We start from the raw sequence: 24,719 nt of genomic DNA on the forward strand, positions 1-24,719 counted from the left end.
TGGCCCAAGTGCTTGGGCCCTGCACCCCATGGGAGACCAGGAGAAGCACCTGGCTCCTACCTTCAGATCACTGTGGTGCGCCAGCCGTGGAGGCCATAGGAGGGTGAACCAACTGCACTCTGGCCTCAGAATCAGCCCTTAAGGCATGCAGATCGGCTGAAAAGCCCATGAGAGTATTTCAGGCATGGAACGCCAAGAAACTCTGGCAAAAAAAAAAAATGACCTAAATGTAAGATCTCCGTGAGTGAGATTCCAGAGGAAAGAACAGGTCATCAAAGAAGGAGGTACCTTTCTCTAAAGGGAGGAGAGAACTGCCATTCTGACTACGACCTGATCAGAGTCGGTGAACTCAAAAGGCTTCCATAGCCTTGGCACTCATGACAAGAGCCTAGGGTGATTACTGATGCCATAAACAAGCGTGTCAATTTGTTAAGTCAACAACAGGAGTCACTGTGCACTTACTCCTCATGTAGGATCTCTGCCCTTAATGAGCTGTACAGTGTGATTTAATGCTATAACTAGTACTCAAACAGTATTTTTCACTTTGTATTTCTATGTGGGTGCAAACTGTTGAAATCTTTACTTAATACATGCTAAACTGTTCTGTATATAAAGAGAATTGAAAATGAATCTTGATGTCAATTGAAGGGGAGAGGGAGTGGGAAAGGGGAGGGTTGCGGTGGGAGGGAATTTATGGGGGGGGGAAGCCATTGTACTCCATAAGCTGTACTTTGGAAATTTATATTCATTAAATAAAAGTTTAAAAAAGACTTTATTTATGTATTTGAAAGTCAGAGTTACACACACACATACAGAGAGAGAGAGAGAGAGAGAGAGAGAGAGGTGTCTTCCATCCGCTGGTTCACTCCCAAATTGGCTGCAATGGCCAGAGCTGCAACAATCCGAAGCCAGGAGCCAGGAGCTTCTTCCAGGTTTCCCACAGGACGCTCACCTGCCTGTCGCGCCTGTCCTCGTGCCCACCCCCTCCACCCCCCTGTCACTGGGAGACAGCTCCTTCAGGACGCTCACCTGCCTCTCCCACCTGTCCTCGTGCCCACCCCCACCACCCCCCGTCACAGGGAGACAGCTCCTTCAGGACGCTCACCTGCCTGTCCCACCTGTCCTCGTGCCCCCCCCCCCCCGTCACTGGGAGACAGCTCCTTCAGGACGCTCACCTGCCTGTCCCACGTGTCCTCCTGCCCCCCCCCCCCCGTCACTGGGAGACAGCCCTCCAGGAATGCATTCTTCACCTGCCCACAGCACCCTCGGTGATGAAAACTGCAGTTGACCAAGTTACACATAACACAGACTGATGCTCCAATTCTGCTTTAAAAAAGAAAGTTTGTTTTTACTTACTCAAAAGGCAGCTAGCGAGAGAGAGAAACCTGCCATCCACTGGTTCACTCCTCAGATGCCAAGAACAGCCAGGACCAGCTGGACCAGGCCAGAGCCAGAATTCCATCCGAGTCTCCCATGTGGGTGGCAGGGACCCAAGTGCTTAAGCCACCGTCTGCTGACTCCCAGGTCACATCTGCAGGAAGCTGAACTGGAAACAGCAACCAAGACTCAGACGGGTTCTCGGATACGGGATGCAGCCTCCCTGCACTGTGCCATCAACCCTCTGATGCCTCCCCTTGACTGCAATTGTGTCGTCCTTATCCCACTCCGGCTGAGTGCAGCTGGGGTCCTGGGTGCAGAGGCAGCAGAGCAAATGCAGGCAGAAGGGCCGAGCACCCGAGCTCCGCAGCACAGCCTTCCGGGCCGAGCAGCTCCGGGGCTTCCATCTCCTCTTGGAGGGCCGCCCACAACCCTCTTCTTGCACCTCCCCCGGAATTTCTGGCCAGGTGGGCACGGTTATGTTCGCACACAGCTCAGATTCATTCAAGCTGGATTCTCTGCAAAAGCAGGGAAAATCCTTTTCCTAACGTCAGAAATTCTTCAGGAAACTGGGCAAGCCACTCCCAGAAGGCAAAGCCAAGTTCCCGGGCACTGTCCCTGTTTCTTCCCTGTGTCCCTTTTCCTGTGAAGGCGGCTTTCAACCACTGCAAACCCCTGGCTGGTCTCCAAAGCCCAGTCTTGACCTGACCCCCCGACCCCGCACTGGGGATCCTTCCGGTAACTCTTCAAGACCAAGCCCTCGTCCCGTCCATTCCACAGCAGTCGCAGTGAATGAGGATGGACCACCTCACTACAGAATTCAGAATTCCTCCTTCTGGCAACTCTTGTTATTTCTTCCTTTAGAAAACAGGCAACAACAAGGACAACAAACCCACAAGCTCCATCATATGCAAACACCACCTGGGGGCATGGCCTGAGAAGGAGCAGCTTCAGCAGACCTGTCTGGAAGGTTCTTGGGGGCCAGCTGCAACCTCACGTCCACTCAAGGCCACACACGGCAACTGTGCTTGAGCAGCACGAGGAAGCCAGCTCCTGGGGGGGGGGGGGGCATCTTCCAGCCTCCTCATGTTTGCTTCCTGCCTCCCCTCTGAAACTAGCACTAGCCTATTGGTTTTTTTTTTTTTTTTAATAAGATTCTTTTTTTTTTTCTTTTTTTTTTTTTTTTTTGACAGGCGGAGTGGACAGTGAGAGAGAGACAGAGAGAAAGGTCTTCCTTTGCCATTGATTCACCCTCCAATGGCCGCCATGGCTGGCACGCTGCAGCCGGCGCACTGCGCTGATCCGATGGCAGGAGCCAGGTACTTATCCTGGTCTCCCATGGGGTGCAGGGCTCAAGCACTTGGGCCATCCTCCACTGCACTCCCTGGCCACAGCAGAGAGCTGGCCTGGAAGAGGGGCAACCGGGACAGAATCCGGTGCCCCGACCGGGACTAGAACCCGGTGTGCCGGCGCCGCAAGGTGGAGGATTAGCCTAGTGAGCCATGGCGCCGGCCAAGCCTACTGCTCTTTTGCTTCCCTCCCGCCCCCATAATCACATTATCTTTTAAGGCACGTGGTCTTTTCTTAAGCTAGCCTGTCTAGGAGAAGTGAGCAGAAATACCCTAAATAGTCTCTTCAGGGCCCAGGCATGGCCACAAAACTATTTCGGGGCTCCTTCTAGGCGGGGGCCACCTGGTCAGGGCGTGGGGACACGTGGTGGGTCCTAAAGCATCTTCCCAGGGCTGCTCGGTGTTGTTTGTTTCCTGATTACCAAAGCAACATACGTGCCTCCTGCCAAGGCCTTCCGGGGGGGGGGGGGTGCACCTCATGGAGTCACCTCTGCCAGGACTTGACGCCTTCTTTGGCCAGAACAACTCAACTCCATCCCCCCAGCGTCATTGGCCCCTAGACAGAAACAACCCAGGCACTTTCCCAGTGCCTAAAACCAGATCCAGAGCGGCCCCGCCCTTCCTCCACCTCTAATCAGGGCTACCAGTGACCAGAGGGAGTGTGCAGAAGCCCAGCCCTGTTGGGGCATTGGGAATCACTCATTCCAAATTCTCCAATACTGGCTTAGGTATAACACGCTGAGCGGCCAGACTTCTTTTTTTTTTTTTTTTTTTTTTTTGAGAAGTTTGCTTTTATTCTTAATGAGTTCTTTGTTTTATGAAGACAGGAAGGGGTGGGGGGCACATCTGAAGAAGAGGCTGCACCCGCAGCCTCGGGAACCCCATATCCCTAAGGGGGTGCCTGGGTGCAGTCCCTGCCACTCCCCCTGGATCGCGCTCCCTGCTGGTGAGAGCTCCAGTACCAGAGCCCCTGTGACCCTCCCGGGAGACCCACATGCAGTTCTTGGTCCTGGATTCCTGGCCCAGCCCTGGCTGCTGCAGGCGCTGGGGAATGAGACAATGAATGCAAGGTCTCTGTTTCTCTGCGCGTACAATAAAAATAAAATATTCAAAAAAAAAAAAAAAAAAGCCTTAAGAAAGCGGAGAGGAAGTGCGAGGCGCGGGCTGGCGGCACCGGGCAGCGGAGCCCTGGGCTCTGAGTCACCACCTGTGAGCACTTCCTACAAGCCCCATGTTTGCAGCGGCACCGCACACCCGCAGGCTTTTCTGTGCCCCTGCCGCGTGTGGAGAAGGCAACTCCAGGGTTCGGGTCGTCCGCGGCGCTGGCTGGAGTTGGCAAGTTCCTTCCTTGCTTCCAGGTTCCGCTCCAGCTGCGGGACGGCACCTCGCGGCGCGGGCAGCAGGTGAGCTGGGCTCTGGCGCCTCCGCACCTCCACAGGGCGCTGGCGAGGAGAGTGGGGCATGAGCGCGGTGGCCAGAGAAATCCGGGCAAAATGCGTCCTCGGGGCGCGAGGTGAAGCCAGGGCAATGGCAGCGGAAACCGCGGGGCGTCCTGCAGCTGCAGTGCACAGGGATGGAGATCGAGATCACAGGCAGGAGCCTCCTACATAGGGACCAGCTGTGGCTGCCTCATGTCTGTCTCATATTCACCTGCCTCGTGTGCAAGTGCTGTGGGCCTGCGATTGAATCTTTACTCCTGGTGCTTGCCTCAGAGCTAAGAGTTTAAAGCAGAGGGGAAAAAACAAAACAAAAAAACCACCATGCTCACGTGCGAGCAATATATTTAATTAACAGAGAATATACACTCACACGTGCCTGTGGACCACCCCACACAGAGATACCTGTCACGCGTGGGCCCCAGTTACCTGTGGGGGGAGGGGAAGCCGGAGAGGGAGGGATTCACATGCTCCATCAGCCTCCTGTGAGATAGAGGGAGGCGCCCTAACCGAATGCCTAAATACAGTGAAATTGGGCTTGTGTGCGGCACTCTGAGGCTTCAAGGTGCCTCCAGGTGGAGTTTAATTTCCACATGGCCATCATGGTGTCTCCTGCTTCCTGGTCCTGGATGAGCCACAAGGGTGTGGTGGGAAAGTGGGCATCCTGGGCTGACAGGTGAGGGGCACAGAGACACAGTGCGGGGCAGGCGGAAACTCCAGCTCACCTGTCCCTGCCTGAGCTTCCTGCCGACTCCCCCCATTCCCAAGGCAGACAGAGACGCCATGCAAACGAATGGAGCCCAGAGTTGGCCGCCATCCTACTTTGCCTACCCCAGATGAGAATACCCGACTACTGGGTGCAACCCTGCCGTGGTGGCTTCAGGGGGAGTCCCTGCTGCCTGTGTAAGACGCAGCAGTGGGTCCTATCTTGCCTGTGGCTTCTGGTGGCCTCTAGGGATAGCAGTGGAGTCCTGTGGTTTGGGGCCTACTGTCCCTTCTCTCTTACCCAGCAGCCGCGTGGCTTACGTGGGCCAGAGGGTCAGTCCAGGAACTACAGGTGTGAGCTGAGGGCAGGAGGTGCTGCCTAAGTGCTGGTATCTCAGAGAGTGGGCCACCTGCCCCTGCAGTCGCTGAGTTCCCTCCGGCCCTGCTCGGCCAGCTGAGATCCTGTCCATCTGTGGCTGCTGGGCCTTTCTCATGACCTAGGGAGTGAGGAATCCAGCTCATGACGGCAGCCCTGAGGCTGGTGGTCACCGAGAGCCCATGACTAGAAGCCTCCTCTCTCCCAGGGCCCAGTCTCAAACCAGGAGTCACACTCAAATGGTATGCATGTCCCTGCTGCGAGTGGCACGGGACACTGGGAGCCCATGTCCTGATTCTCCATTAGGAATAGCCCTGGGGGCTGGTGCTGTGGTACAGTGGGTTAAGCCGCCATCTGCAGTGCCAGCATCCATATGGGTGCTAGTTCAAGTCCTGGTTGGTCCACTTCTGATCCAACTCCCTGCTAATGTGCCTGGGAGAGCATTGGAGAATGGCCCAAGTACTAGGGACCGGGCCCCATTTGCAGCGATTTAGGGAGTGAGCCAGTAAGCCAGTGGAAGGAAGATCTTCCCCTTTCTCTCTCTTCCAAGTGCCCCAAAAGGAAGTGCAAGATGCAGAGGACAGAGCATGGCCAGGAGATACCAGAGGGACGGACGGGAGAAGTGGATACCAGGTGGGGCAGAGGATCTGTCTAGTCTGATCTCTGTCTGAATTCTTTTTTTTTTAACTTTTATTTAATGAATATAAATTTCCAAAGTACGGCTTATGGATTACAATGGCTTCCCCCCCATAACGTCCCTCCCACCCACCACCCTCCCCTTTCCCATTCCCTCTCCCCTTCCATTCACATGAGGATTCATTTTCAATTCTCTTTATATACAGAAGATCAGTTTAGCATACATTAAGTAAAGATTTCAACAGTTTGCTCCCACACAGAAACATAAAGTGAAAAATAATAGATGATTTTTTAAATGATGATGAAATCAGATCAGTCCTATTGTCATGTTTAATCCCAGTGAGAGTCAAGTTGGGAATTGCTAATTTCTTCTTTTTTTTTTTTAACAGAAGATCAGTTTAGTATCCAATAAGTAAAGATTTCAACAGTTTGCACCCACATAGAAACACAAAGTGAAATATACTGTTTGAGTACTCGTTATAGCATTAAGCCTCAATGTACAGCACATTAAGGACAGAGATCCTACATGAGGAGTAAGTGCACAGTGACTCCTGTTGTTGACTTTGCAAATTGACACTCCTGTTTATGGCATCAGTAATCTCCCTATACACCAGTCATGAGTTTCCAAGGCTATGGAAGCCCCTTGAGTTCTCCGACTCTTATCTTGTTTAGACAAGGTCATAGTGGTTCTCTCCTCCCTTCAGAGAAAGGTACCTCCTTCTTTGAAGACCTGTTCTTTCCACTGGGATCTCACTCACAGAGATCTTTCATTTAGGTGTTTTTTTTTTTTTTCCAGAGTGTCTTGGCTTTCCATGCCTGAAATACTCTCATGGGCTTTTCAGCCAGATCGGAATGCCTTTAGGGCTGATTCTGAGGCCAGAGTGCTGTTTAGGACATCCGCCATTCTATGAGTCTGCTGAGTATCTTGCTTCCCATGTTGGATCACTCTCCCCTTTATTTATTCTATCGGTTAGTATTAGCAGGTACTAGACTTGTTTATGTGCTCCCTTTGACTCTTAGTTCTTTCATTATGATCAATTGTGAACTGAAATTGATCACTTGGACTAGTGAGATGGCATTGGTACATGCCACCTTGATGGGATTAAATTGGAGTCCCCTGGTATGTTTCTAACTCTACCATTTGGGGCAAGTCAGCTTGAGCATGTCCCAAATTGTACATCTCTTCCCTCTCTTATTCCCACTCTTATGTTTAACAGGGATCACATTTCAGTTAAATTTCAACACTTAAAAATAACTATGTATTAATTACAGAATTAAACCAGTCATATTAAGTAGAACAGACAAAAAAAACTACTAAGAGTGATAATGTATTAAGTTGTTCATTAACAGTCAGGGCTATGCTGATCCAGTCACCGTTTCTCATAGTGTCCATTTCACTTCAACAGGTTTCCTTTTTGGTGTTCAGTCAGTTGTCACCGATCAGGGAGAACATATGGTATTTGTCCCTTTGGGACTGGCTTAGTTCACTCAGCATGATGTGTTCCAGGTTCCTCCATTTTGTTGCAAATGACTGGATTTCATTGTTTCTTACTGCAGTATAGTATTCTAAAGAGTACATATCCCATAATTTCTTTATCCAGTCTACCGTTGATGGGCATTTAGATTGGTTCCAGGTCTTGGCTATTGTGAATTGTGCTGCAATAAACATTAGGGTGCAGACCGCTTTTCTGTTTGCCAATTTAAATTCCTTTGGGTAAATTCCAAGGAGTGGGATGGCTGGGTCAAACGGTAGGGTTATATTCAGGTTTCTGAAGAATCTCCAGACTGACTTCCATAGTGGCTTGACCAGTTTGCATTCCCACCAACAGTGGGTTCGTGTCCCTTTTTCCCCACATCCTTGCCAGCATCTGTTGTTGGTAGATTTCTGTATGTGAGCCATTCTAACCGGGGTGAGGTGAAACCTCATTGTGGTTTTGATTTGCATTTCCCTGATTGCTAGTGACCTTGAACATTTTTTCATGTGCCTGTTGGCCATTTGGATTTCCTCTTTTGAAAAATGTCTATTGAGGTCCTTGGCCCATCTCTTAGGTGGGTTGTTTGTTTTGTTTTTGTGGAGTTTCTTGATCTCTTTGTAGATTCTGGTTATTAACCCGTTATCTGTTGCATAGTTTGCAAATATTTTTCCCATTCTGTCAGTTGTCTCTTCACTCTCCTGACTGTTCCTTTTGCAGTACAGAAACTTCTCAATTTGAGGCAATCCCAATAGTTGATTTTGGCTTTGACTGCCTGTGCCTCCCGGGTCTTTTCCAGAAATTCTTTGCCTGTGCCAATATCTTGAAGGGTTTCTCCAATGTTCTCTAGTAACTTGATGGTGTCAGGTCGTAGATTTAGGTCTTTAATCCATGTTGAGTGGATTTTTGTGTAAGGTGTAAGGTAGGGGTCTTGCTTCATGCTTCTGCACGTGGAAATCCAGTTTTCCCAGCACCATTTATTGAATAGACTGTGCTTGCTCCAGGAATTGGTTTTAGATCCTTGATCAAATATAAGTTGGCTGTAGATGTTTGGGTTGATTTCTGGTGTTTCAATTCTGTTCCATTGGTCTATCCATCTGTTTCTGTACCAGTACCATGCTGTTTTGATTACAACTGCCCTGTAGTATGTCCTGAAATCTGGTATTGTGATGCCTCCAGCTTTGTTTTTGTTGTACAAGATTGGTTTAGCTATTTGAGGTCTCTTGTGCCTCCATATAAATTTCAGCACCATTTTTTCCAGATCTGAGAAGAAGGTCTTTGGTATCTTGATTGGTATTGCATTGAATCTATAAATTGCTTTTGGGAGAATGGACATTTTGATGATATTGATTCTTCCAATCCATGAGCATGGAAGATTTTTCCATTTCTTGGTATCCTCTTCTATTTCTTTCTTTAAGGTTCTGTAATTTTCATCGTAGATATCTTTAACATCCTTGGTTAAGTTTATTCCAAGGTATTTGATTGTTTTTGTAGCTATTGTGAATGGGATTGATCTTAGAAGTTCTTCCTCAGCCATGGCATTGTCTGTGTATACAAAGGCTGTTGATTTTTGTGCATTGATTTTATACCCTGCTACTTTGCCAAAATCTTCTATGAGTTCTAATAGTCTCTTAATAGAGTTCTTTGGGTCCCCTAAATAATCATGTCATCTGCAAAGAGGGATAGTTTGAGTTCTTCCTTCCCAATTTGTATCCCTTTAATTTCTTTTTCTTGCCTAATAGCTCTGGCTAGAACCTCCAGAACTATATTGAATAGCAGTGGTGAGAGTGGGCATCCCTGTCTGGTACCAGATCTCAGTGGAAATGCTTCCAACTTTTCCCCATTCAATAGGATGTTGGCTGTGGGTTTTTCATAGATTGCTTTGATTGTATTGAGGAATGTTCCTTCCAAACCCAGTTTGCTTAGAGTTTTCATCATGAACGGGTGTTGTATTTTATCAAATGCTTTCTCGGCATCTATTGAGAGAATCATATGGTTTTTCTTCTGCAGTCTGTTAATGTGGTGTATCACATTGATTGTCTTGCGCACATTAAACCATCCCTGCATACCAGGGATAAATCCCACTTGGTCTGGGTGGATGATCTTTCTGATGTGTTGTTGCATTCTATTGGCGAGAATTTTATTGAGGATTTTTGCATCTATGTTCATCAGGGATATTGGTCTGTAATTCTCTTTCAATGCTGCATCTTTCCCAGCTTAGGAATTAAGGTGATGCTGGCTTCATAGAAAGAATTCGGGAGGATTCCCTCTTTTTCAATTGTTCTGAATATTTTGAGAATTGGAGTTAGTTCTTCTTTAAATGTCTGGTAGAATTCAGCAGTGAATTCATCTGGTCCTGGGCTTTTCTTTGTTGGGAGGGCCTTTAGTACTGTTTCAATTTCTGTCTCAGTTATGGGTCTGTTTAGGTTTTCGATGTCTTCCTGGTTCAATTTAGGTAGGTTGCATGTGTCCAGTAATCTATCCATTTCTGATAGGTTTCCTGTTTGCTGGCATACAAGTCCTTGTAGTAATTTCTGATGATTCTTTTTATTTCTGTGGTGTCTGTTGTTACATTTCCTTTTTCATCTCTGATTTTATTGATTTGGGTCTTTTCTCTTCTTTTTTTTAGTTAGTTGGGCCAATGGGGTGTCAATTTTGTTTATTTTCTCAAAAAACCAGCTCCTCGTTTGGCTGATTTTTTGGAATGTTTTTCTTGATTCAATCCTGTTGATTTCTTCTCTGATTTTAATTATTTCTCTTCTGAGGTGAATTGAAAGCTCATCTGTTTGGTGCCTTTCCAATTTCTTGATGTAGGCACCTATTGATATAAACTTTCCTCTTAACACTGCTTTTGCTGCGTCCCATAAGTTTTGGTATGTTGTGCTGTTATCCTCATTTACTTCCAGAAAGTTTTTGATTTCTCTTTTGATTTCTTCTATGACCCATTGTTCATTCAGGAGCATGTTGTTCAATCTCCATGTGCTTGCATATGCTCTAGGGATTCCTGAGTTGCTAATTTCCAACTTCATTCCTTTATGGTCTGAGAAGCTGCATGGTATGATTCTAATTCTTTTGAATTTGCTGAGACTTGCTTTATGTCCTAGTATGTGGTCAATCCTAGAGAAGGTTCCATGTACTGCTGAGAAGAATGTAAAATCTTTAGTTGTAGGATTGAAAGTTCTGTATATATCTGTTAGATCCATTTGGGCTATAGTGTCGTTTAAATCTACTGTATCCTTGTTGATCTTCTGTCCTGTTGATCTGTCTATTTCTGAGAGTGGAGTATTGAAGTCCCCCAGTACTATGGTATTGGGGTCTAAGTCTCCCTTTAAGTCCGTTAACAAATCTTTTAGATAAACTGGTGCCCTGTAGTTAGGTGCATATACATGGATAATTGTTATATCTTCTTGTTGAATTGATCCCTTAATCATTATATAGTGTCCCTCTTTGTCACTCTTAACAGTTTTTGTGGTAAAGTTTATGTTGTCCGATATTAAGATGGCTACACCCGCTCTTTTTTCGTTTCTGTTGGCATGGTATATCTTTTTCCAGCCTTTCACTTTCAGTCTGTATGGATCTTTGTTGGAAAGATGCGTTTCTTGTAAGCAGCAAATAGATGGGTTTTGTTCCTTAACCCAATCAGCCAATCGGTGTCTTTTAACTGGACAGTTCAGGTATTAACGTTCAATGTGACTAATGATAAGTGGTAACTTTGCCCTGCCATTTGCCAAAGATAAGTTCTAATATATGCTTTGAATTCCCTGTGATCTTTTGCTGTGAGGTTTCCTTCCTTTACCTTCTTTCATATTGATGACCGTGTTTCTGTGTTTCTGTGTGTAACACATCTTTAAGCATCTTTTGCAGGGCTGGACAGGTGGCAACAAATTCTTTCAATTTCTGTTTGCTATGAAAAGTCTTTATTTCACCTTCATTCACAGATGATAGCTTTGCAGGATATAATATTCTGGGCTGGCAGTTGTTCTCTCTTAGTACCTGGGCTATATCTCGCCATTCCCTCCTAGCTTGTAGAGTTTCTGATGAGAAGTCAGCTGTGAGTCTGATTGGAGATCCTCTGAGAGTAATCTGACGTTTCTCTCTTGCACATTTTAGGATCTTTTCTTTATGTTTCACTGTGGAGAGTTTAATTACAACGTGTCGTGGTGAGGATCTCTTTTGGTCGTGTTTATTAGGGGTTCTGTGAGCTTCCTGTACTAGGATTTCTCTGTCCTTCTCCAAACCTGGGAAAGTTTCTGCTAATATCTCACTAAAAAGGCCTGCTAATCCTTTCTCCCTCTCCATGCCTTCAGGAACTCCTAGAACCCGAATGTTGGTTTTTTTAATAGTATCCTGAAGATTCCTGACAATATGTTTTAGATTTCTAATTTCCTCTTCTTTTCTTTGGTCTGACTGTATCCTTTCCTGTTCTCTGTCTTCTAAGTCTGATATTCTCTCTTCTGCTTCACCCATTCTGTTTGTAAGGCTCTCTATTGTGTTTTTCATTTGATCTATTGAATTCTTCACTTCATTATTATTTCTCGTCACTATCACAGTTTCCTGTTGTACTAGTTGTTTTGTTTCATTTTGATTCCTCCTTAATATTTCATTTTCATGAGAGAGATTTTCTATCTTGTCCATTAAGGATTTCTGTAGTTCAAGAATTTGTTTTTGAGAACTTCTTAATGTTCTTATCAATTTTTTGAGATCTGCTTCTTGCATTTCTTCTATCTCATCATCTTCATAATCTTGAATTGGGGTGTCTTTTTCATTTGAGGGCTTCATGGTGACTTCCTTGTTTTTATTACCTTGGTTTTTGCGTTTGTTATTTGGCATATTGGAGATATTTGGTTTCTTCACTGTGGTGCTTTTTCTTGTTATACTATGACTCTAGATTAAGTGGACTGTTTTTGATGGAGCCTTAGAGGCTTGAGATGGGTGTGGCCTGAGAGCTCTGTTTGGTGTGCCAAAGGTGACACTCCCAGGTTAGGTGTGATAGATCTCTCTCTCTTTCTTTTTTTGATACAAAAGGGAAGTAATTCCGCACAGCTGAACGAAGTTGGAGGTAGTTATCAGGCAAATGATATACCCACAGGAGCCAGAGATTGGAAGCTCTTTCCCAAGGACCACCCAGGGAATCTGTTCTGCCCTCAGAGTGGGCTCAAATTATCCTTCAGTCTCCCACTGGGTTGCCAAAGTTACGGAATGGTAGCGTCTCTGGAGAGTACTCACGTGAATTCTGTGAGTTCTCTCTCCCACCGTCTCTTTTTTCACAGTCTCAGTTCAGTAGCACCACAAATTTACTAGGTCCTAATCTCCTGTTAATTCGCCCCGCCCAGAGTCAGGTTTTTCTGCTAGGCTCAGGGCCAGTGCAGACCTGAGGTCGCTCTGCTTATGACGTATGTCCAAGATGGCGCCTGCTCTTTGTCTTGCTCGCCCTTGAGAGGTGAGCGGAGAGAGAGAAACCCGTGTCCATACCAGTCACTTTTTTATTTTCTCTCTCTCTCTCTCTCTTCCAGTTAGCCTGGTGAACTCCCCCCCCCCCCGGGGGTCATTCCCTCTAGTCTCCTCTCTCCGCTTGCCTGCCGGTGTCTCGGGCTATTGAGGTTCAGCTCACCTCGCGTTCCAGCGCTGGTGTGTTGAGTCTGCCGCTGGTGTCCCGAACTGTGGGCTCCCACGCTCTCCACGCAGGTCCACTGTGAATCACGCGTTCCGGAAGAGTTTCTTCTGCTGTTTCCTCCCCTACTCTTCCTTGAACCTGCAGTATCTCCACTTTTATTAAACTATCTCTCCCCAGACTATCAGTGTGCGCCCTTCCTATTCCGCCATCTTGCCCGGAACCTAATCCTCTCTGTCTGAGTTCTAAGAAATTCTCACTGCCACGAGCCAGCCTGGTGGAGGGCGAGGGAAGGGCCCTTTCCTACACCAGGTTCAGCAGCTGGTTTATGACCTGTTGGTTGAAGAAGGCTTAGCCAGCTCAGGATTGTGTAGCGCAGATTCAGGGCCCAGTCATGGGAGATTGGGGCACAGGAACACAGGCACAGGGTTTGTGGGCAGCAAGCAGCATGGACTCTCCACTTGAGGAGTCATTGTCAGTGATTCCATCCTCCAAACAAAGAGGAGGCTGAGCCCATCCCAGGATGAGGGGTGGGAAGGCCTTTGGGAACCAACTCCTAAGAGCGGAGGGCAGGGCATTCCTGTTACCAGAGAACGTGTCTAAGGTCTTGGTCCCCCTGCAGGAAGAGAACTCTGGGATGCTCCAAGGTTAAAATGAACAAGCAAGGTTTATTGTAAGCAAAGTCCACTCTCCGGAGAGGCAGAGTGGGCGGGCAGGGGAACAGCATCTATGCTGAGAATCTGAGGAAAATTCCTTCTTTATTGCATCTGATGGGGGGGCGGGGTGGAGAATTCCTGAGACCAGAGGACTCTAGGAGTAGCTGGAGCTGTCCTGGAGCAGGGCATCGCCTGTCTTCTCTAACCAGGGCCTCTCCCATCTGTGATGCTGGAATCAACCACAAGGACCACACGACTGACATGACGCTGCCTATCTGGGACATTCACCACTGGGTGCCTTTGGAGTTGTTGGGCCGTGGAAAGTGCTTGCAGCCCTTTGGGCCTCTTGGCTCCACTCATATGGAGTTCTCTTCACCTACAGCTCCCATACCCAGGGACTCCAGCCCCTTCCTTCTTCTACTGGGAAACAGGACGAGCTCTGTCTCCTGTGACCTCATTAGGCTGAGGAAGGATGTAGGCCCTGCCTAGCCCAAGAGCCCACATTCCATGCTGAGTGGCCCAGAGTCCTATGTGGAAGCGTTCCTTTGAGGGAATAGGGAAGACCTGGGAGACTTGGTCAAAGAGTCCTTTTTTTGTTGTTGTTGTTAGCTTTTTTAATTAACACCTGGAAGAGCCCAGTTTAAGACCCAAGTTACAAAGAGAAACACTGAATATAAGGAGAGAGACTGCAAGCAGCCGGGCCAGTGAGAGTTTGGATCCAGACTGGAAGACACTGCCTGTGCCCTCCTTTTCGTGTTAGTGTCTGTACCATTTTGTTTTTATGTATTGATTCTGTATTTTAACCTGTCATGAGCCATTAGCCCCAGTTCAGTAACACTGGTGCTATGACTTGGATCCCATCTCTTCACTATTTGTGCTTGCCATTCCCTGTTCTAACTCTGGCCCAGCAACCCAATGTAGCACACTCCACTGTGGGAGATCCCGTGAGACTTCCTGCCTAGCCCATGCAGTTATCTGAGTGCTGGCAGGCCCAGGAGCCCCAGGCACGTTTCCCCCAGCCCTGCCTCTGCCAATCAGGTAAACCGCTCCTGGGTGTGGCCCAGGCCCACCTGGAAAGCTAGGAGCCTATGTGACCTTCAAGCTGATTGAGAAGCATAGTGGCACCAATACCACCTTCAGCTATAGAATTAGTGCTGCCCTGAATCAGTTATGCGCCCTCTGCCTGCCCTTTACAAGGTGTGCTTGGTGCTAATAAAGCTGTCGTGTGCCCTGAAACTTGTCTCCGGTGTGTCTTATGGAAGAGTGCTGGTGCCCCACCCATGCCGACAGTGTGCGGGACTCCCAGGATGAGCCCGCCACTGGCACCCAATGTGAGGTTTGAATGCATATGGTGTGCTGGGTGCAGGCCAACAATGTCTCTCTGCTAGGTGAAGAGGGTACCTGTCTTGTTCTAGGGACCTCGGACACAGTCGTGGGCTCTTGTGTGGACATGGTTAATAATGGCTGGCCAAGGTTTCCAACTTTACTTATCTTTCTACTTCCCACCCTGGCCCTTATGTGTGCACTGTGCGTGAGCCACAGCCCGGGGAGGGAGCTCCCACAGGGAAAGTGCGACTGCCCTGGGCACCTGGTCCAGCATGGGACCTGGATCAGAGAGTGTGCTCTGCTCAAGCCCTGCAGGCCAGGCCTTCCCGATGCTCCTGGGAAGCCGAAGCCTAACTGTCGCCCTGAAGGTGCATGCCATGCCTTCGATGTGGGGTCTGAGGCAGCTAAGGTGGAGTGTGGAAGCCCAGACCCTTTTACAGTTGCTGCTGGCATAGTGAGGGCACAAGAGAGTCTGGATGCTGAAGCAGCACCTTGACAGAAGGGACTCCATGTGGAGCACCTGAGACTCCATTCTGGGAAAGCACCCTCCCCCCCACCGTGAGAGTCTGGTCTGAAACTATGATCTAAAACAGTCGGACACCAGCAGTCCACTACATCTCACTTGGCAAAGCACAGAAACCCCCTAGCATGATCGCTCAAGCTTGAAAGTAGAAAGGGTGCACCCGGGGTAATGATAAAAATGTGATTTGTCTATATCCTACATATAATTAAAACCAATAATTGGATTAATGTCAAGATTCTAATTGATGATTGTTAAGTTGTAACTGTTACTGTCAAGATTATAATGGATACTAATTTCGCATAGGTTTTAGGTTATCTTGACCCCAGGAACTATGTGCTCCCTCACCATCTTAGCGACCATGTATTCCTCTCCCGATTTTGCAGTTTTTGCCTTTATACACCCTGCTGCTTTGGGTCTCTGGGCGAGAGTTCTTGGGGCATGAGCCCCCTCTAGGCCGCCAGCAATAAAGGACTCTCAAACTCTTCAGTGTGTGGCGCTCCTCTGTCCGCACTCGCTCAGGCACAACAATGCCAAGCATCAAACTGTTCCACTTGATAGAAGATTTGTTTCCTAAATACTGTGTGCTCTATTTATGTACTAGTGTCCATGAGCTCGCGCTCCTCGCAACGGAGACAGCAGTGGGCAGCAGGGGGTGCTCCATCCACACCTCTCGCCCTGCAAGGGGAACAGCAGCCCCCCAGGTCCTCTGCACCCGGGAGTGGGGTTTTAACAAGGCCAGGAACCCAGGATGCCTGCCTGCCTGCCTGCCTCCCTGCAGCCCACCCACATGTTCTTCCTCTGTCTGTCCTCCTTCCCTCCTCCTTCTCCTTCTCCCCACCCTCCCTCCACCTTTCCTTCTGTAGGCAGAGCAACACACACACACACACACACACACACGCACGCACACACAGAGGGAAAGAGGGAGAGAGAGAGAGCGAGGGAATGAGGGAGAGAGCGAGGGAGCTGTCACCTGCAGTGCTCCAGGCCGTGCAGGTGCTAGACTTTGACAATGTCTTGGATTGCACTGAGCCTCCCAAGGAGCGACTCCACCCAGCCAGAAAGCGGGCAAAGGTAACTTGGCAGACAGGAGTCAGCCTGCTACCTCAGAACTGCTCTGACTCCACCCTCTATTTCCAGGGCACAGGGCCAGCAGACAGTGGCGCGAAGAAGTCCTTGTAACTGTATGTAAATGAGTTGGCTGTCCTTAAATACGCAGTCAGTGCTGAAATCACTCACTCCGGGATGGAGCTGCTAGCCCTGCGCTGCTTCACGTCCCTGCTGCTTCTGCTCCTGCCTCTGCTGGCAGCCGGGCTCCGGGCACTGCTGGCCAGTGAGTGCTTTCAGGGCAGGGGAGCAGGGCCTGGGAGAGAGGGTGGAGACCTCCTCGCAGGCCTGTGGCTACCCTGAGGCCCCTTCTCCTAGAGGTCACAGGAGGAGGATGGGAGGGGGCAGTGGAAACTGATGGTGCCCCAGGCCCGTCTTGGGGTCAGTGGGCACGGAGCCAGGGGGCACGAATGAGTGCAGACACTACAGGAAGGCCATCCCCCGACTCCGCTCTGCAACCACAACTCCCCCTCCAACCACCAGCGTCCACTTGCTGCCAGCCACCACCCACTATCCCCACCGCTCACAGCCTCATCAGGCCACTTCACTCCTGAGTTGATGAGTCCTGTGAGCCCCGGGGCCATCTCAGCACAGGACCAGGAATACGGGGATTCCCTGCCAGTCTGCCTTTCTCATCCGGCCTGGTCTGTCCTGAGTCGCTTAGTCACTGGAAGCCTGTAGACTAGTTTGGCACAGGACCAGGAGCCCCGGGCTTCAGGTCCAATCTGTCCCTTTCTCATCTGGCAGGTCCTGACTTCTCCCCTACCTGATGGCGTCATTCCGCTGCCAGAGGTCGCCCCAGGCAGGCACACCCAGACCTCAGCCCAGTGCCTGAATTTGAAGGGATGGGGCCACCATCCCCCCACCACCACCCTGGGTTCAGGCACCTTGTCCTGCACTTCCCCTCGCTGCTGGGAGGCAGCACTGTAGGTGACGAGCCTTGTTTTCACAGGAGCTGGCCAACTTGTGTGCAAAGGGGACTTACTGGCTCTGAGTCATCTGTCTCCCCAGCTGCTCAATTTTTCTTGGTGGCCTCAGTGACATCACCAGCCAGGGACAACTTGCAAAGGAACTAGGGCCCAGATCTGAGCAGGGTCCCATTTGCCCACCCCAGGTTCGTGGCATCCTCAATGCCCCGGCTGTTGGAGCCCCAGCCCGCAGGGTGTCCTTCTTGAGTGGAGTCTCGGGTGTGTGCGTGAGAGTCAGCAGTGGATTCTGTCCTGCTGCGGCTTCTGGTGGGGTCCTGTGGTTTGTAGCGTTGCTGCTACCTCTGTGCTGTCCAGCGGAGTCCTGGGTCCACGTGGGGACACTCCCTGCAGCCGCAGGTGTGTGCTCACCTCGGGGTGAGTGGTGCTGCCTCGTGCTGGCATCTGGGGACAGGCTCCCTGCTCCTGCAGCTGCTTTGCCTCATCTGGCCCTGCCCCCACACCCCCGGCTCCAGAGAATCATGTCCAGTGGCGACTGCCAGGCCTGCCTCTTGAATGACCTCGTGGGTGAGGAGCCCTGCTCATGATGGCAGCTGGGAGGCTGCATGGTCACCCCTAGCCCGTGGCCGGATGCCCCCCCCCCTCTTCTTGAGTCCGGTCCCATACCAAGAACCACACTGAAATGGGTGGACATCCCTTGTGTAGTGGGTGTGGCCTTACCTGTCCACACTGGAGGCCCAGGCTAGGATCTCCAGGTAGGAGTTGCCCTACACGGCGCCTTTCCCAGCACAGAGCTCTGGCCGTGGAGAATGGGGCAAATACAACTGTGTTCATTCATTCATTCATTCATTCACATCTTCAACCAATTTGTGGAGAGATGGGATGAAAAGGTGTCTAATTGGGCGCAGAAAACGTTTTGAAACCTGTGCATACAGAGTTCCTGTTTTCCTGGGAACATGTACTTTCTGTGAGCACCTTGAAGACCCCCTTGTTGTCTGAGGTTCCTGTGGTGCTGGAAGCTCAGAGCGGGGTGGTTGCAGCTGATGCTACATGGCCTGCAAGCCCTTAGCTGGTTACTAGATATCCTCTCAGAGGGAATTCTGGGAATCAGCCTGGTATTCACCCAGTGTTCACCTGCTTCACCACCTGTCCAGCAGACTCAGCTACCTTAGAGGGTGGTCTCACCCATAATCTGTGTTAAGTTCCTGCAGGAGGAGTTTCTTTCACACGCAGGGGAGGATGACTCACACCCTGTGCTTGCAGGGCTGCTGCTCAAACAGCTCCCAGCAGCTGAGAGGCCTCCCTTAAGGGAGGAATGTGAGCTGGCAGATGTCAAGGTCTTGCCCAACCCCTCCTGACAGGCTTCCTGTGATCTCCAGCCATGGGAGCCTACCATGACTGTGAACTAAACGGACCTGCTGCTCTCCACCCTCCAGAGGCCCCTCTGTGGCCCAGGGTCTCTCTCCAACACCCTCCCTGCTCACTTCCTACCTAACCTACAGCCAGTACCTCCGGAGCAGTTAAGAAGACGCCTGCCTTTCACAGGGCGCCCACCATGAGTTCCTCACAGGCGAGGGGCACAGGTGGCTCCAGCTCAGGAAACTGAAGTTCTGGGCTCGAGTTCTGTGTTTTACCCAGGACCGGCGTCCATGGGATGTACGTGGAGATCTGCGGTCTCTGGTGGTGGACGTTGGTGTCCTCGTGTGCTCACTCCCCGAGTTACCTAGACTTTCCTTCACCCAGAGGCGTGCAGTGAGAGCCGTTGCTGTTTCCCACTGCCTGCCTCTCGGGAAACCTTGTTCTCAGTCCTGCCCTCCTAGGCACACCTGTCTCTGTCTTTCTCTTGCCTCTTGGAGTCAGTTCTGCCAGGTGCTCCCAGAAGACAGTGGCTGCCCAGGGACCATGCACACCATGGTTTGCACTTCCTAAGCACGTGGTGTCGGAGTTTCTGTTCTGATGCATGTGAGCTTAGGTACTGTGTGTGCTTACACAGGACTCCTGTCACCAGCTCCCTCTGAGTCTAGTGGGCCATGTGAGGACCCTGTGTACTTGGTCAGAGAACCTGAATGAATTACAAGGAGCACAGGTGGGAGAAAGTCAGGAGCCAGTGATGGAGTTGCCATGGCAGGAATTGATTTCCCTGCATCCCAGCCCCGCCCTTCAGGTGGGCTCTTGAGTGTCTTGGAGCTGGGGGAGAGGTTGAGTGTGAGTCCTTTCTCATCCCCACGCCTCACTCGTGTTTCTCTTCCACAGACAGTCACTCCCTCTGCTACAACATAACTGTCAATCCCAAGGCCAGACATGGACAGCAACGCTGTGATGTTCAAGGTCACGTGGATGACAGGAGGATTCTGCACTGTGACTGCAGCTTCACTAAGATCAGCTTTTTTGACCCCCTTGGGAGGGAAGTGGATGCCATTGACAACTGGGCAGAGCAGACAGAAATGCTGCGAGACGTGGTGGACGCCCTCAACCAGCAAGTGGCCGAAATGAAACATTCCACAAGCAAGGGTGAGCCTGAAAGTCCCTGGGCAGAGGGCAGGTTTGTGAACCAGGACTGAGGATTTCCATGTGCAGAACTGGACACTGCTCTTCCTTTGGAGGCCCAGCGACAAGGTGGGAGAAGTGGGACATCAGGGCCAGGTATGCAAAGGGGACGGGAATGCAGGATCCCAGGTGGGGCAGAGGGTCTGTCAAGACTGATCTGGGCATGGGGACTTCCTTATGTTTCTGTGAAGTTGCAAGTTGGCCCCACTCAAGTGCCCCAGGAGGAAGTGCAGGATGCAGAGGACAGAGCAGGGCCAGGAGATACCAGAGAAACGGATGGGAGAAGTGGATCCCAGGTGGGGCAGAGGACCTGTCAAGACTGATCTCTGACAATGTCTTTCCAATGGGGGCAGATCCCTGGAGCCTGCAGGGCAGGATGTGCTGTCAGTGTGGAGCCAGCGGCGGCAGGCACGGGTCCTGGCAGTTCAGCTTCGATGGACAGATCGGCCTCCTCTTTGACCCGGACGCCAGAATGTGGGCACAGGTTCATCCTGGGGCCAGCTGGATGAAGACAACCTGGGAGAATGACAGGCAGCTGACTGAGTTCTTGCGGAAGGTGTCCGTGGGAGACTGCACAAGGTGGCTGGGGAACTTCTTGTTGCCCAGGGAGGAGATGCTGGAGTCTACAGGTAACTAGGGCCAGGGGTGGCGGGAAGGGGTTTTCCCTGGAGATGAGGTGAAGCCACCATGTGCATGTGTGTGTGCAAGGGTTTTGGTGCAATGGTGTGGTTGCCGGTGGATATGTGTGTGGGAACATGGATTTGTGTGCATGCTGTGTGTCTGTGTGTGCATGTGAGGATGTAGGCATGAATGCATGTGTGTGTTGTGCCAGTGTGTGCATGTCTGTGTGTGTGTCTGAGAACGTGATCCAGTGCTGTGTCCCTCCCTATGACAGCAACAGCATGGCTGCCTTTCCCAGGAGCAGGAGCTGGAAGGCCTCTCCTGGGGTTTGGAGTCTGCATGGGGGCCTCCAATCTTCTGCTTCCATTTCAGCGCAGCCACCCACAACCTCAGGAGCCGTCCCATCCAAGGTCATGGCCACCATGCCCATGTCCTGGACTTTTCTCCTGCTCCTCACCGGCTCAGTCCTCCTTGTCCGGTAAGGGGAGCCATTCTGAGTGACAGGTATGGAGGGCAGCACCGGGAGGGAAGCACAGGGCAGATGGCTGGCTTGGGAAATGGGAAAGGGATTCCCTGAGTCCACCCCTGCCCTCTGAGCTGGACCTGCTTGTGTGGAGATGAGTCCTGGAGAAGCAGACCTCATGTTCCTCAGTAGAATGCCCAGCCCCACCCTCTGAGTCACCAGCACCTTCCCCAGGGACTCTTAGTGTAGTCAGAAAAAATCCACACTGAGCGTCTGAACATGCAGAGCACCATCCATCCCTCTGTCTCCTCCATCCCTACCCCACCCTTTTCCTTATCAGGTGATCTCCTGCTGTTTCTGCCTTTGTGCCTTAGGTGTCTTCACTAGCTTGACCCGTGCAGTTGATGCAAGATGTGATATGGAAGCTTGAAGAGCTTGAGGCAAATGGGATGGAGACATTGGGCTGCCAGAGAAGGCTGATGCACAAGTTTCTTTTTTTTTTTTTTTTGGTCTTTCTTTCTTATTTAAAATTTCTATTTAATAAATACAAATTTCAAAATTACAACTTTTGGATTATAGTGGTTTTTCTTCCTATAACCACCCTCCCACCTGCAAACCATCCCATCTCCTACTCCCTCTCCCATCCCATTCTTCATTAAGATTCATGTTTAATTATCTTTATATACAGAGATCAACTTAGCATATCCTAAGTAAAGAATTCAACAGTCGATGCATACGTACTCATCACAAAACTTCTTTTATCCAGTCTTCAGTTAATGGGCATTGGGGTTGATTCCATATCTTAGCTATTGTGAGTTGAATTGCAATAAACATGAGGGTACAGATAACTCTTTCATATGCTGATTTCATTTCACTTGGTAAAATCCCAGGAGTGGGATGGCTGGGTCATATGCTTGGTCTCTATTCAAATTTCTGAGGTAACTCAATACTGACATTCCACAGTAGCTGTACCAGTTTAATTCCTACCAACCATGGATTAGGGTACGTTTTCCCACAAATCCACACCAGCCATGTTGTTTATTGATTTCTGTATGAAACCCATTATGACAGGGGTGAGGTGAAACCTCACTGCAATTTTGATTTGCATTTCCCTGAGGGCTAGTGACCCTGAGCGTTTTTTAGGGTGTCTGTTGGTCATTTGGATTTCCTCCTTGGAAAAATGCCTGTTTAAGTCTTTAGTTCATTTCTTGACTGGATTGTTTGCTGTTGTGGAGTTTCGTGATCTCTTTTCATATTCTGGTTATTAATCCTTTAGCAGTTGCATAGTTGGTAAGTAATTTCTGCCATTTTACCAGTTGCCTCTTCACTTTGCTGAGCATTTCCTTTGCAGTGCAGAAGCTTCTCAATTTGAAGTAATCCCATTTGTCAATTTTGGATTTGATTGCCTGTGCCTCTGGGATTTTTCTAAGAATTCTTTGCCTATGCCAATGTCTTGCAGGGTTTTCCCCAATGTTTTCTAATAATGTGATGGTATCATGTCATAGACTTGGGTCTTCGACAGATTTGAGTGGATTTTGTGTAAGGTGTAAGGTAAGGCATTGTCTGTGTATACAAAGGCTGTTGATTTTTGTGTATTAACTTTATATCTTGCTACTTTACCAAACTCTTCTCTGAGTTCCAATAGTCTGTGGGTAGAGTCTTTTGGGTCCCCTATATATAAAATCATGTCATCTGCAAATAGAGATAGTTTCACTTCCTCCTTCTCAACTTGTATCCTCTTGATTTCTTTCTTTCTTTCTTTCTTTTTTTTTTTTTGACAGGCAGAGTGGACAATGAGAGAGAGAGACAGAGAGAAAGGTCTTCCCTTGCTGTTGGTTCACACTCCAATGGCCACCGCGGCCAGCACGTTGTGGCCAGAACACTGTGCTGATCCAAAGGCGGGAGCCAGGTGCTTCTCCTGGTCTCCCATGCGGATGCAGGGTCCAAGCACTTGGGCCATCCTCCACTGCAATCCCGGGCCACAGCAGAGAGCTGGCCTGGAAGAGGGGCAACCAGGACAGAATCCGGTGCCCCAACCAGACTAGAATCCGGTATGCCGGCGCCACATGCAGAGGATTAGCCTATTGAGCCGAGGCGCCAGCCCCTTTTGATTTCTTTTTCTTGTCAAATGGCTCTGACTAAAACTTCCAGGACTGTATTGAATAGCAATTGTGAGAGTGTGCATCCTTGTCTGGTACCAGATCTCACAGATCTCTGTGAGAATGCTTCCAGCTTTTCCTCATTCATAGGACAATGGCCATGTGTTTGTCATAAATTGATCGGGTTGAGGAATGTTCCTTCTATACCCAATTGGCTTAGAGTTTTCATCATGAGAGGGTGCTGTATTTCATCAAATGCTTTCTCTGTATCTATTGAGAAAATCGTATGGTTTTTGTTCTTCAATTTGCTAATGTGATGTTTCACATGGATTTGTGAATATTGTACCATCCCTTTATACCAGGGATACATCCCACTTGGTCCTTGCGAATGATCTTTCTGATGTGTTGTTGGATTTCATTGGCTAGTATTTTGTTGAGGATTTTGCATCTCTGTTCATCAATGTGAGCACAGAGCCCTCTGTGACAACCCACCCCAGGCACTCAGGGAACTCTCAATCTCTGAATCCTCACATGATGCTTACCCAAAGACCCAGCCATACCCCACACCCTATCACACAGTCACAGAATTCCCACATTCATAGTGCATAAGGCCCCATGGTCTCAGGTAGAAGGGGATCTGCTTGCAGCCCCTTGGGCCCCCTCAGTCCAGAGAGAGCAACAGGATGAGCCAGCTTCCTGCCCAATAAAAGTTGGCCAGTGCTGTGCCTTAGCAAGTTGAGTTCAGCCACCACCTTGATTGAGTGAGGGAAGGTTAGTCCTTCATAGGACTAATTGGCACCCTGCCCCCGACCAGTCATCCAGGCCAGACTCAAAGTCAGTGAGGACCACAGCATTTTATCCCTCCAGGAAAAATCCCCCAGTTGTGTGGCCCACAGCAGCCTCTGCCCACCTTATTAAGGTAGCATGTGCTTCCTGGTCGTTGCCAGGCACCCTTGTTGGTGATGGGAAGAAAGCAACATGCTCTGGCTTCACAGGATTAGGTGGGCACCACGGTCCCCATTAGTGCCCCAGGCTGGACTCAAAGTCATGTGGACCGCGAGTTGTCCCTCAGGCAATATCACCAGTGACAGAGCTGCTGCAGGTTTCTCTCACCTTGCTCCAAGGAGATGGCCTCTCCCTCACCACTGGCTGTGGGAGTCAAAGGTGGTGTCCTGGGGGCTGCATGACTAGCCCGCCCCACTGCCCCATGCTGTCCATCTTATTTTTGTAGAATATCTATTAAGGGGCGGTGCTGTGCCTAGCAGGTAAAGCCACCGCCTGCAGTTCCAGCATCCATATGGGCATCAGTCCTAGTCCCAGCTGCACCTCTTCTGATCCAGCTCTCTGCTATGGCCTCGGATACCAGTGGAGGATGGCCCAAGTCCTTGGGCCCCTGCACCCACTTGGGAGACCCAGATGAAGCTTCTGGCTCCTGACTTCAGATTGGTTCAGCTCCAGATATTGCAGCCTTCTGAGGAGTGAACCATCGGAT

At 49.7% G+C, this 24,719-nt stretch overlaps 1 protein-coding gene across 1 annotated transcript; it reads left to right on the forward strand.

Moving 5' to 3' along the window:
• Nucleotides 1-3,888: 3,888 nt before the first annotated feature.
• On the forward strand, nucleotides 3,889-21,682 carry LOC138843152 (UL16-binding protein 2-like). Its single transcript, XM_070074495.1, has 5 exons — nucleotides 3,889-4,129; nucleotides 19,751-20,008; nucleotides 20,398-20,673; nucleotides 21,038-21,143; nucleotides 21,503-21,682. Exons 1-5 carry the CDS (start codon nucleotides 3,958-3,960, stop codon nucleotides 21,513-21,515), a joined length of 825 nt encoding a protein of 274 aa, XP_069930596.1. The 5' UTR covers nucleotides 3,889-3,957; the 3' UTR covers nucleotides 21,516-21,682.
• Nucleotides 21,683-24,719: the final 3,037 nt, after the last annotated feature.

This window comes from Oryctolagus cuniculus, chromosome 5, assembly GCF_964237555.1.
Source record: "Oryctolagus cuniculus chromosome 5, mOryCun1.1, whole genome shotgun sequence".
NCBI classification, from domain to species: domain Eukaryota; kingdom Metazoa; phylum Chordata; class Mammalia; order Lagomorpha; family Leporidae; genus Oryctolagus; species Oryctolagus cuniculus.

Excerpts from the sequence above, each read along its gene's own strand:
- LOC138843152 (XM_070074495.1), top strand. The coding sequence starts at position 3,958 with ATGTTTGCAGCGGCACCGCACACCCGCAGGCTTTTCTGTGCCCCTGCC. Across the intron at positions 4,130-19,750 it reads CCTCGCGGCGCGGGCAGCAG|ACAGTCACTCCCTCTGCTAC; the intron begins GTGAGCTGGGCT and ends TCTCTTCCACAG. Across the intron at positions 20,674-21,037 it reads GGAGATGCTGGAGTCTACAG|CGCAGCCACCCACAACCTCA; the intron begins GTAACTAGGGCC and ends CTTCCATTTCAG.